Raw genomic sequence first — 13511 nt, 5'->3', positions numbered from 1 at the left:
TCGACATGTATTTCTTTATGTCAGATGGCTACTATGTCTGCTATACAGATATAAACGTACAGAAGGAGGCATATTAGTAAATTTTCTATCAGAATATTTTGTATAAAGATAAGCATTATATTGTTAGGTTATAGGAGTAACTCTGGTAGGCCTAAGACTTCCTCACCTCAAGTTCAACTGTCGGAGTCAGTTGGAGTGCCGGGGTGCACTGCCTTCATATCATAGGCCTACAGTAGCTAAAGCTTAATAATAGCCACAAATGTTTCTAAACTTTATTAGGGTAATATCAAAGTAAGTCAAGCCATTGTTTATAGGGAAAATATCAGCAAAAGAGCAAACGTAAACCAGGGAAAAAACGCACTATCCTCCCCTATGCCCCCCAAAAACCCACAACCCTCCCCAAAACAAAACAAAAATGATTTGACAACCTCCCCTATTTTGGACCACCCCTCCCCAAAATAAATGTTGATCTGTCCCTAAGATCACTCTCAATGTGTTCTCCAATCTCATAAAACATTTTAGAAAAAGGCTCAGTGCTGTTATCATCGCAAGGTTAGGTATTGAATGGTATTGAAAACGGGTGCCAATAATTTTGACCCCTATCTGCCAATAATTTCATACCCCACTGTATTTAAGATTATATGAATCGTTTTTATACTCATGTCATAACACAGAATGAGTAACATTATAACAGAAAATACCCATCACCCTTTGGCCTCAATCTTTTGATTCAAGTGATTTCAGGAGTGTCAAAAGGACAAGTTCTACCTTGAATAATGAACATTTGGAGTATGTATATAGATTATATTCATAGTTATTATGTTAATATCATATTACCTGCTGCAATATTATATTAAGTAAGCCTATATTTCTAAGTGATGTGATAAATCATAATGTTGGAATGTATCATTCATCTCCCATCACCCCACATCCTTTCCATGAACAACAAAATGCAATTTTCCTTATTGTAATGACCGATTTATGGATAGGTTACTGCTGGGGACTGACTTTGGAAAGGTGGTGTCTGTCTATCTAACTAGACTACGCCTATCAAACAAACAGCTATCCAACCATGTTGACACAAGTTGCGTAATTTGTGACCACATAAATTGACATGAGTGTGACTGTAAAGAAAGAAAGAAAGAAACAAACAAAAAAAAAGAGGGAGGGAGGGAGGCTATCTGGATGACTTTCAGCATTTCACTGTCAGGGTTTGTAAAATAAACATCAGATACGAAGGCAACCAATGAAACGATTAGGGTAGAAGTGGCATGAAATGCCCCTCGACCAATTGCAGTCTTTAAAACGAGGTCTGAAGAAGAAACTCAGCAGCAGGTTAGGTAAGCAGAGTCATCACTACGAGTAGAGCTGCACAACAGGCTCTATTGTCAACTTTCGCCCGAAGAAGCCATCTCCGCGTTGTGCCCCTTTTGATACATTGTAACGATTCACTTCATTCCACGCAGTAAGTTATGTATTTGATGCCAGTTGATAGCAAATTGAATTATGTGTGCTTTTTAGAGCAGCCTATGCTATCCTAGCATTGCAACCAGTGCTGTGCTGGCCCACCAGGAAATCGAGCACGCACTTTCACAGTGTGAAGTGCGTGGTCGATTTCCTGGTGGGATGGACCATGATGCCGGTGTTTGTCATGTAAACTGAATAGCTATCTGTCCTCTTTCAAGTACAGATCTCATCTCAACACTGCGCATTACATAATTCTACAGCAAAAATGACAGAGACGAGAAACCCCAACAACCAACAAAACGGAGATGCCGTGATGCCAGAAACGTCGACGAGGGATGATGTTTTTGATGATAGTTATAAAGCAAAAGAGGGCCCTAAACCGCCGATGAGACTGGTGTGGAGAAACATCATATTAATGTTTTTGTTACATATTGGAGCGTGTTATGGACTGATGCTCGTGCCCTCCGCGTCGGCCCTAACTCTGGCTTGGAGTAAGTATCCCCATTTACTGCATGTGCCATTTTAGTCAAATGTTTTTGTTGCGCTTGTATCGGGTTTTCGCGTTTTATATTTTTCCTCGTTAAAGTTGTTGGGCTACGCAGTATGGTTTATCCGGTCGACCTACGAGAAGAGAATGTGCTGAACCGGGTGATGCATTTGTGAAGTAGACGCTTGGTGGTATTACACCGACATGTTGCTGCTTGCCCGCCCTCCTATAAGAATATTGTTGGATGTTGGTAAATCTATTTCGGGGCACACCTACTCAATATATTTCCAATGGAAATAACAAACACACAGTCATAAGGGCCTATTGGGTGACTTCTCTCGTATCATATAACGGAATATGTAGCCTAACAGTTTACGGACCATCTATCATAAATTAAACAAACGGCACATAGGCTAGGCCTACTGTGGTGCAGATGGAGAGACTTTTGGAATGTGTGGCCTGAGGCACGTCTGTTCACAATATGTTTCTGAATTAGAAAATAGCTACACCCATCTTTGTTTGCTTGTTTAGACAGAACAAAACGTGCAGGGGTTTTTAATTATGTTATTGTGAGAATAGTTGGAATAGACAGGATTTATGACGTGGATTATACTAAACAACCCAAACTGTGTTTCCACTGTTGCCTTTCTTTCTCGCGCTCTCGCTCTCATATGCTGAACTGCACATTATTGCACTAAGCAAGACAAAGAACAATCGCCATTCCAATAGACATTCCATTGTGAGGCTACATGGCACCACAACAGAATGTCTCTTCTTTGCTGCCGGACCAGTTGGAGGTCCCGGGTTCTCACATCCTAAGCAGCCTTATGTGGCTGCACATAGAAACACATTCAGCAGTTTTACAACAACAACCCTGAGAGTAGTAGAGTAGACATGCATACATACTGCTATTGCCAGTTCCCAACAGAAATAACTCTTATCATGACAGAAACTAGGCAGGGATGGGTAACGGACATGGGGCATGATGTCCCTTGTAACTACTAGGAGTCAAATGTCTCTCATTTTCACATGATTCTGTGTATGCTTGTGTGAGCCAAACATGGGTGTCTGTATATCTAGCCTAATCTCTCTCTCTGTCTCTCTCCATTCCCTAGCTGCTTTGTGCTTCTTGATCAGTGCCCTTGGTATAACCGCGGGGGCGCACCGCCTCTGGAGTCACAAGTCCTACAAGGCTTCCACCCCACTCCGAGTCTTTCTGGCCCTCGCTAACTCCATGGCCTTTCAGGTAAACAGAGGAAAACTTTTTGAATTGAATAACCTTTATTGAACCTCAGAGGAAATTGGATTTGTCGCCAGCATAGGACACCTACAGGGACAAAAACAGACACAGGCATACACACGCATCATAAACTTGGACGGCTAAACTAGTGCAAACAACCAACATGGCTCTTCCAAAAGACCAAGGCTCTTTTTTTCTAGAGTGTTGCTTCAATTTAAAAGGCCTTTATTGTGTTGGCATATCCGTGAGGGAAAGTTAGAAAAGCAGGACAGAGAGCTAGCAGGGACTACCACCAAGTGCCAACGATTTAGCGGCGTTAGCCAGCCTTCATCAAAAACATCAACACAAGAATACTTATCCAAATCAGGGACAAAATCCCCTCATTAAATAGACCCATTTTATATTCTATAAATCCCCCAAATTAGATGTATGAAGTGACATCATGTGGCCTATGACCTCCTTACAAACTGATGACTTGATTTAAAGAAGTGGCCAATGCAATCAGGTTAAGGGTTTAGTCAAAAAAGGTCTATGCCAGTCCCCACCAATAACAACAACCGCATTAATGAGCGACCAATTGTGCAATATGCTGGTGTATATAAAGGATGATTGAGTGTTTCTAACACATTTCCACTGGAATTAATGATTGCATTTAATCTGAGTGCTGTTGCCTGTATAATCTGCGTTGTTGTGCTGACTGACTGATGCTGCCCCGTTAATCTGATCGTCACCTCTTAATACTCATTGTGTTGAACTGTAATTCTCTACTGTGCATTTATACTCAAGTATACTATGTTTAAACCCTCTCTCTGGTGTTGTGCCCATACCTGTTAATATTAGTGTGTTCTGACATATCAATTGCTTGTAGAATTAAAGCATAGAGATGGAGATAAATACATGGTTTAGCTCTATGGTACAAAGAACAGAAATAGGACAGCACTTAAACTTACATTTACATTTTTATTGCCGAACGTTTCGGGTATGAGCCCATCAGCTTGCATGGCTGTCAATGGTTCTCTATAGTAGAAACACCAGAACTGTGGATCTATGGCCATATAGATCAAGCATCTCGGAGTAAGTGCTGATCTAGAATCAGGTTCTCCCTGTCTATGTAGTCTAATTTATTGTGATCTAAAAAGCAAAACTGATCCTAAATCGGCACTCCTACTCTGAGACGCTTGATTCACACGGCCCAAGATTCCTTTGTTGCTGTTATTAGTGTTGGATATACAGTTGAAGTCGGAAGTTTACATACACTTAGATTGGAGTCATTAAAACTCGTTTTTCAACCACTCCACACATTTCTTGTTAACAAACTATAGTTTTGGCAAGTCGGTTGGGACATCTACTTTGTGCATGACACAAGTCATTTTTCCAACAATTGTTTACAGACAGATTATTTCACTTATAATTAATTGTATCACAATTCCAGTGGGTCAGAAGTTTACATACATTAAGTTGACTGTGCCTTTAAACAGCTTGGAAAATTCCAGGAAATGATGTCATGGCTTTAGAAGCTTCTGATAGGCTAATTGACATCATTTGAGTCAATTGGAGGTGTACCTGTGGATGTATTTCAAGGCCTACCTTCAAACTCAGTGCCTCTTTGCTTGACATCATGGGAAAATCAAAATAAATCAGCCAAGACCTCAGGAAAAAAATTGTAGACCTCCACAAGTCTGGTTCATCCTTGGGAGCAATTTCCAAACACCTGAAGGTACCACGTTCATCTGTACAAACAATAGTATGCAAGTATAAACACCATGGGACCACGCAGCCGTCATACCGCTCAGGAAGGAGACACGTTCTGTCTCCTAGAGATGAACATGCTTTGGTGCGAAAAGTGCAAATCAATCCCAGAACAACAGCAAAGGACCTTGTGAAGATGCTGGAGGAAACGGGTACAAAAGTATCTATCTATATCCACAGTAAAACAAGTCCTATATCGACATAACCTGAAAGGCCGCTCAGCAAGGAAGAAGCCACTGCTCCAAAACCGCCAGAAAAAAGCCAGACTACGGTTTGCAACTGTACATTGGGACAAAGATTGTACTTTTTTGAGAAATGTCCTCTGTTCTGATGAAACAAAAATAGAACTGTTTGGCCATAATGACCATCGTTATGTTTGGAGGAAAAAGGGAGATGCTTGCAAGCCGAAGAACACTATCCCAACTGTGAAGCACAGGGGTGGCAGCATCATGCTGTGGGGGTGCTTTGCTGCAGGAGGGACTGGTGCACTTCACAAAATAGATGGCATCATGAGGAAGGAAAATGATGTGAATATATTGAAGCGACATCTCAAGACGTCAGTCAGGAAGTTAAAGCTTGGTCGCAAATGGGTCTTCCAAATGGACAATGACCCCAAGCATACTTCCAAAGTTGTGGCAAAATGGCTTAAGGACAACAAAGTGAAGGTATTGGAGTGGCCATCACAAAGCCCTGACCTCAATCCTATAGAACATTTTGTGGGCAGAACTGAAAAAGCGTGTGCGAGCAAGTAGGCCTACAAACCTGACTTGGTTACACCAGCTCTGTGAGGAGGAATGGGCCAAAATTCACCCAATTTATTGTGGGAAGCTTGTTGAAGGCTACCTGACATGTTTGACCCAAGTTAAACAATTTAAAGGCAATGCTACCAAATACTAATTGAGTGTATGTAAACTTCTGACCCACTGGGAATGTGATGATATAAATAAAAGCTTAAATAAATCATTCTCTCTACTATTATTCTGACATTTCACATCCTTAAAATAAAGTGGTGATCCTAACTGACCTAAGACAGGGAATTTTTACTAGGATTAAATGTCAGGAATTGTGAAAAACTGAGTTTAAATGTATTTGGCTAAGGTGTATGTAAACTTCCGACTGCAACTGTAAGTACCTCCTAAACAACCACATCACTTCATTTATTTCTTCCAGAATGACATCTATGAGTGGGCGAGGGACCACCGGGTTCACCACAAGTACTCTGAGACGGATGCCGACCCCCACAATGCAGTGCGGGGCTTTTTCTTCGCTCACATTGGTTGGCTGCTTGTACGCAAGCACCCTGAAGTCATCGAGAAGGGCAAGAAGCTGGAGCTGACGGACCTGAAGGCAGATAAAGTCGTCATGTTCCAGAGAAAGTAAGAAGATAACATTTTCAGTCCATGCCCTGTACCGTCCTAGTCCCCTGCCTTTCATCTAATGTCTTATATGCCACTTAGCAGACACGTTTATCAAAAGAAGCTCATAGTTGTGAATACATTTTCGGATGGGTGGCCCCAGCGGGAATCGAACTTGCGATCTTGGCATTGCAAGCCCCGTGCTCTACCAAGTGAGCCACACAGGACGGTTTGTCTATTGGTATTATGTCCTGTAAAGAGTTTGACGCAATGCACATTTCTGTGATAAGATAACGTTTTATTGTCTTATCTTAATACTTAAAGATATTGCTTTAGGGAGATTGCTGCTCCTCAGACGTTATCTGTTGATTAAAGCTTGACCTAACAAAGACCATCTGTCAACATTGTTATTGTATCACCTATTTAACTTTATCAAAAGATTACATTTGGGAGCAGCAAGTCAGTGAGCCATGTATTGGATCTTATTCCTGGTCATGTTCTTGGATGTGCGTAAAACCCCCTCCTTTCATAAGAACAGTTGTACCCTCATGCCACCAATTATGAAGTGTTTGTTTGTTTTGAGGAACTGGATTTCTTGTTGTACTTTATTAAAATCTACGTACAGTAGCTAGCTGTCACCTTTCAGTTGGAAGTATTTTTTTTAAAGGACCAATGCAGCAGTATTTATCTCTATTTCTGGGTAACCTTGCTGTAATAGTATCCATTAAAACAGACAAAAAATAGCTTTTTAGCAAAAAACTATTTCTCAAGCAATACTTTTGCTAGGACTGTCTGGGAGTGGTCAGAGTGGGAGGGGGAATCTTAAAACTAGCTGTTATTGGCAGAGGTTCGGAACCCCTTTTTTTTTTTTCTTCCTATTAACCAATTTACCACCTGGTGATGTCACCAGGCAAGCTGAAACTCCCTCCCATGTAAACAGGCTGAATATAAGGTCCTGTGTAGATTGTATTTTCAACCAGCAACTATCAGGAAATAACACTTATCAAAATGTCACACTTTTACAGCGTTAGTTTCATCGGCTGTTGTACAATATGATACAAAACACAGTAAAATCTGAATTTCTGACTGCGCTGGGCCTTTTTAAAGGTGTTGGCCCTGACGAGGCCTTTGTCAGTACCCTCGCTCTGAATCATGCAGTGTTGTAGCTAGAAGCCTATTTGCATTCTGGAAAAGTTGTACCAAACCTCCATTGGCAGTGGCACGGCACAGAATGTACCACAGAGGGGTAATTTAACGCTCATTGAACACTTGAAAGAGCTCTGTATAAAATCCACCATAGAAACCGGTGGTTACAGAATGAATGTCACATCAAGATTCGGACTGCATGTGACTGGTGATCAGATGATGCCATTGAGTTTTGCGTTTTCCCTCTACTTTCAGCTATGCCACCAGACATAATACCTTTTTTATCTTGTCACTACAAGATAATCAAGCAAACCAAAACTGGTGTGTTCCACATTGTTGTACGTATGGATGTTCCACGAGACCAGCAGTTACTCAACAACATTTAGATGTATTTGAATTCATTGTCTATGCATGACAATATCTAAAGTAAACCAAACTCTTGAGTGTTCCACACAAATGTCTCATTGTTAGGACCAGGTGCTTTCCTGACCATGTGACCAGACAAGATAAATCTATGCCCCAGTTAGCTATACTTCTGTGTATGTTGCGTGAGAGCAGCCCCAGTAACTTGACTGTTGATCTCTCGTGAGTGTTGCAGTGCTCTCTGCACTGGTGCTCTCTGAATCCGTTTCTCCATTCTAGCCACGACCAGAGGAAGTGGTAGTCTGGTTTGCGGTGGACGTGACAGCGCTGGTTGCTGATCTTTTGATAAGAGTTGTCATCTCTGCTAGGGCCACGGTCAGGCCATACCCCCATAAAGTACAGTGGCTGGTGACTGGCTGGCCATTGGTCAACATGCAGCGGGTACTCTTGGATGCAGTCCCAAACTAGTATCACCACAGCTCTTATAGGAAAGGGTGATTTTAACATAAGGTGGTAGACGCACTCAACTGATCAGAAGATTTTGTCAAAACATGTTTTATGTGGACTGAGAACTAGGTGCGACGTTCCCCGGTATAGTACCTCTGTTTATGAAACTAGGTGTTTGGGGTGGTGGTGTTGTTGACTTCCCAGCTTTAGTAACTTCATTTTAGATTCATCGTAACAGAATAGCCTGGTGTTCAAATTGCATGCTTCTATTTCCATTTACAAGCTCTATTGAGTAACATAGCTACTTATTTATGTTTGATAAATGTAATCTCTCCCACCCACCCCAGAAATGAATGGCTGAGCTCAATAGATTTTCTTTGTATTTGAGACACACACACACACACACACACACACCAAACAATGTCTCCTCTCTCAGTAGATCTTTAACATCTCATCTCTCACCTCTAGGTACTACAAGCTGTCTGTGGTCCTGCTGTGTTTCCTGGTGCCCATGTGGGTGCCCTGGTACCTGTGGGGTGAGTCCCTGTGGGTGGGCTACTTCATCCCGGGCCTCATGAGGTACGCCCTGGTGCTGAATGCTACCTGGCTGGTCAACTCTGCCGCTCACATGTGGGGCAACCGACCCTACGACCGCAACATCAACCCCAGTGAGAACCGTTTCGTGGCCTTCAGCGCCATCGGTAAGGACTGGATCATCTTTCTCTTTAAGGGGGGGGTGGAGAGCCACTCTCCAGAGTTGGGGTCAATGTATTTTTTCACTTGTAGTAAGCCCCCCATTTTACGTGAACTATCACAGTGGGCAGTGGCTTATACTTCACAACCAACCCCAGGCACTATAAAGTATTCTTAATACTGGTAGTTAGGCGGGGACCATAGAGATGTATGTATAATAAAATAAATTCATCCAGGTTTCACAATTGGCAAATCTGAAATGGCAACCTATTCCCTATATAATGCACTACTTTTGTCCAGAACCTTGCACTCTATAGGGAGTATATAGACACTAATAATTTTGGTGACCCCACTGCAGTTCACCCCCGACTTTCAATACCACTGTTCTACTGTAACCTCTCGTCCATATGAGCTGCCTGTTTGTCAGCTGTGAAAATCACGCTTTAGTTGAATAGCTTAAAACAAGTGGGAATTGTAATTGACTATCAACCAAGATGACACTAATATAGCTCAGATACTTACAACTCTGGATTTAGAGGGCTGCTGTAGGTTGGTGCAGGTTTTTGAGTCATCTAATTCTGGTTCTTCAAGTTGGAGACTATAATTAACTTAGCTGAATCATGTGTTTGAGTGCTAGGCTGGAATGAAAGCTTGCACACAGCCGCCCACCAAGGCTGAAGTTACCCATCCCTGTTGTGGAACTTCTGACTCCAAGTGCTTTAGTTTACATATCACCTGTACTGTTATCAAATTATGTTTTCAAGCCTATTGGGGGGGGGGAAGTAACTCTCATAGATTCATAACTGTAGCATTAGCAGGTGCATGGAGTAAAACCAAAAAATAAATCCTGTCTTGGCTGTCCCCACATCAGCTGTTGGTCTATGGTTTTAACCTGATTTCCCTGTCCCCTTGTGTCCTTCCTTCCAGGCGAGGGCTTCCACAACTACCACCACACCTTCCCCTTTGACTACGCCACCAGTGAGTTCGGCATTAAAATGAACATCACCACCGCCTTCATAGACCTCATGTGCTTCCTGGGTCTGGCCAAGGACTGCAAGAGGGTGTCCCGCGATCTTGTCTCAGCCCGCGCCCAGCGAACAGGTGACGGCAGCCACAAGACTGGCTGAGTAATGTTGTCTCAACCGCCTCCAACTGTTACGGACTCGATAAGACCGATACCAGATATGATGAAACAGGCAAAACCAACGAAAGATGGAAAGAATGTATCTGTAGTAAATTGCAGCGATGATGGAGTTAGTAGTGCTGCACGTAGTAGTGATCAGATCATGGTTCATTGATGTCTCATTTCTGTATTATGAGTTAACCTATTCCTGAGTTCCTCAGACTAATATTGGCTTTAAAACGGTCCTAGACCTTTCAGTAAATTGTGTATTTTTTTATTTGATGTTTTTGAAATGAATGCTGTGTGAGGTTACTAGCCAAAGCGAGCTTATTTAGTGGAAAGACTGGGCATTTTGGCACGGACACTCGAAGAGTCTTGATTAGAGAGTCATGTTATCTGTGGAATAACCTGAATATGTGTGTGTGGCGGAGATAGACGGGTGTAATGTGTGACACCATTACACCAACCAAACTACCCGCCTGTGCCATCTGTGCACCAACAATGAAGATGGGAGAACATTAACCTCTAATTTATTCATGTGCTATTATTAATTAACCCTCTGTGGCACTTTTGAAATTGTTAAGGCGAAGCAGGCAAGTTTTGTTTTGATCATGTCGTTTGGTTCAATTCGGACAAAAATGAATCTCTTCGATATGTCAGGATCTGTCAATCAGTCGCGCTTTGCTGACATTCATTTCATAAGAGTCTAAATCCTGGGAGAAGTCCAGCTTTTGTCAAGTTCAAGATAAAATTCACGTTATTTACATTTTATTTGTTTTTATTTTACCAAGCCACCCAACTTCAGTCTCATTTGACCATAAGCTGCTGTTGAAACAGCCCTACCTACTTCATAGTCAACGTACTGTTTAGCTTTCATTAAATACCAGACCATATTCCATATAGGCTGGCGTAGAAGTTCAGTTCTGCCGTGGCATTACCCATGAAAGCACCAGTGGTCTCCTCCTGTCCAAGTTGCTCTTAACAGGAGTCTTTCCTCCTTGTAGAAGAGGATGAAGGAAGTTCTCCAAGTCTCAAATGGCACCCTATTCCCTATATAGTACACAACTTTTGACCTGGGCTCTGATCAAAGGTAGTGCACTATATAGGGAATAGGGTGCCATTTGGGACGTACATAAGGTCTCTGGGTCATTTGTATATAACACGATTTATACCTCTGGTGTGGGCGATGGTGCCTATGACTTCAGTTGGATGGTCAAACAGAAGCCTGGTTGGTGTTATTTTTTTTCATCCTGCTTCACAGACACACCTCTGCACTGAAATGTAGTTAAATAACATACTGATCAGTCTTTATTATACAAAGAAATACTTTGTATTTATTTTTTACTCATACTGCAGTTGAATATGGACCTCGGTCTCCCTTCTCCAATAGGACAAGGTGGAAGAAAGAGGCTTTGAGAGCATTTGCGTACGTGTCGTCTCGATATCTTGAAGAAAAATATTTTGTCAGGACTCGCCCGAGATGCCTTATGGAAGTAATGTTATGTACTTTGCTTGTAGACATGGACATGTCTAGAAAAAGATGGATGCAACACAGGGGAGGGAAAGAAAGCGCCAACAATTGATGCCCAACCAAATTAACACTCTAGGAGTGAGTGGGAAAACTATAGGAATTCCACTTTCTAGGAATGAGATATTTGCTTTGGTACCGTGGTTGTTATTTAATGACTCTTAATATATATATATTACTTGAAAGAATATCCCAAGATGCAAAGCACATGGTCTTAAATAAGTTCTATATGTTAATCTATCTCTCTCATGTACAGTACGTGTGTCTGTATGAGAGAGAGTAACGGATAGCACTTATTTAAGACCATGTGCTTTGCATCTTGGGATATTCTTTCAAGTATCAGATTCCGATGAGTAATTAAGAATCCATTTTTGCATAATAGTTCAACGAATGTTTTGGCTCTGAAGAAACAAGATTCCAGATTAGTTATTGTAATATTTGTCACAATTTGGTCTACTTTTTCAGTGCAATTATTTTGTACAGTGTTAACTTCTTGAAGTCTGAATGCCTTAAAAAAAACTGCCGCATTTCTTTCATGGAATGTTTTACCCACTGTATGTACCGTAAATAAACCAAATTTTCTACATGTTGGAAAGTATGTTCTGCTGTCAGTTGTGTTGTAATCCTTCCGTTCCTAATTGAATAAAAGACAAGTCGTTGTCTTAGCAGTTACTGGTCCCGTCCGAGCTGCATTGTCTCAGTAATTGTTTAGCAAAGTGACTGGGGTGTATTCATTAGTGCACATGTAGATGTAAACTTTTTTTGCAATGGGAAATGTTATGCAATGAAAACGAGCGTTTCTTATTTGGACGATTCAGGTTAGTCCCTCCCACTTAGGCCCATTTAGTTCCTAGTGAATACACCCCCAGCCTGCCATGTATGCAGCATAATACTGTCATTCTCACCACTGCCAAAAGTGACTATAAATTAAACACATTTCAGCTATCGTAGAAAACCATTCTGACTGGCCTTGTCCCCCGGCGATGAGGGGCTGCTGTTCGACTATTCTGTGACCTATTCTCACATCATCTCGCTTCCCCATACTGCTTACTGAATCATGGTGTTTTAGACTAGAATTTAAACTTTACACTATCAATATGCAACACCAAGTACAATAAAAGACAACACTTGGACAGCTCTTTTGAATGTGCTATTTATTTATCACATTGCCAATTCATAACCTAACCGTAAATTGAGGGCGGCCTCTGAACCGAAAGGTTTGGTGTATTTAGTCTGCGCCTGCTGACAGACGTATACCTCGGCCTAAGTGTTTTTCATAACTTGTTCTTGTTTGCTGACAAAGTCAGATGTCAGCACTTCCTTAAACGGTCATTTCAAGATTTTGTGTTGGTCCCCTAGGCTCCCTAGACTGTCATTCAGGTTGACTGATAGTACTGTATCTCTGCCTTGCAATTTGGTCTTTCACTCACTCTCCCTCCAGCTCACCCTCTCTCTCTCACACACACTCTCTCTCTCTCTCCACCCCTCTCTCACACACACACACACACACACCCTCTGTCTCTCTCAGATCTCTCTTTCCACCCCTCTCGCTCTCTCCACCCCTCTCTCTCTCACACACACACCCTCTGTCTCTCTCAGATATCTCTCTCTCAACCCCTCTCTCTCTCGCCACCCCTCTCGCTCGCTCTCTCTCTCCCCACCCCTCTCTCACACACACACCCTCTGTCTCTCTCAGATCTCTCTCCACCCCTCTCTCTGGACATGGTGTGCTTGCTGCCTGTTTCTACACATTCCTCTAGTTCCTCAGCCACCTGCTGAGAAGTTCCATCTTGTGCATGACTCGCTCACCTATTGAGCCTATAACAAACTGTCAGGCCGTAGGAGCCTGCTATGCATGTTGTCCTCTCTCCGACCAACACTGAACGGCAGCAACAAGACTGCTTCGCCGTTTG

The 13511-nt window shown here is 42.2% G+C and overlaps 1 protein-coding gene across 2 annotated transcripts; it reads left to right on the top strand.

The window, feature by feature from the left end:
• The first annotated feature begins 1305 nt into the window (after positions 1 to 1305).
• On the top strand, positions 1306 to 12270 carry scdb (stearoyl-CoA desaturase b). Of its 2 annotated transcripts, none has more exons than XM_045211564.1 (6): positions 1306 to 1465; positions 1686 to 1958; positions 3070 to 3200; positions 6114 to 6319; positions 8723 to 8955; positions 9875 to 12270. In XM_045211564.1, exons 2-6 carry the CDS (start codon positions 1733 to 1735, stop codon positions 10072 to 10074), a joined length of 996 nt encoding a protein of 331 aa, XP_045067499.1. In that variant the 5' UTR covers positions 1306 to 1465; positions 1686 to 1732; the 3' UTR covers positions 10075 to 12270. The 2 variants fall into 2 exon arrangements, with proteins under 2 accessions (XP_045067499.1, XP_045067498.1); XM_045211563.1 differs by having other exon boundaries at positions 1307 to 1465; positions 1691 to 1958.
• Positions 12271 to 13511: the final 1241 nt, after the last annotated feature.

The sequence above is a fragment of the Coregonus clupeaformis genome, chromosome 37 (genome assembly GCF_020615455.1).
Source record: "Coregonus clupeaformis isolate EN_2021a chromosome 37, ASM2061545v1, whole genome shotgun sequence".
Classification (NCBI taxonomy): domain Eukaryota; kingdom Metazoa; phylum Chordata; class Actinopteri; order Salmoniformes; family Salmonidae; genus Coregonus; species Coregonus clupeaformis.
This window is presented reverse-complemented; position numbering and strand designations above follow the sequence as displayed.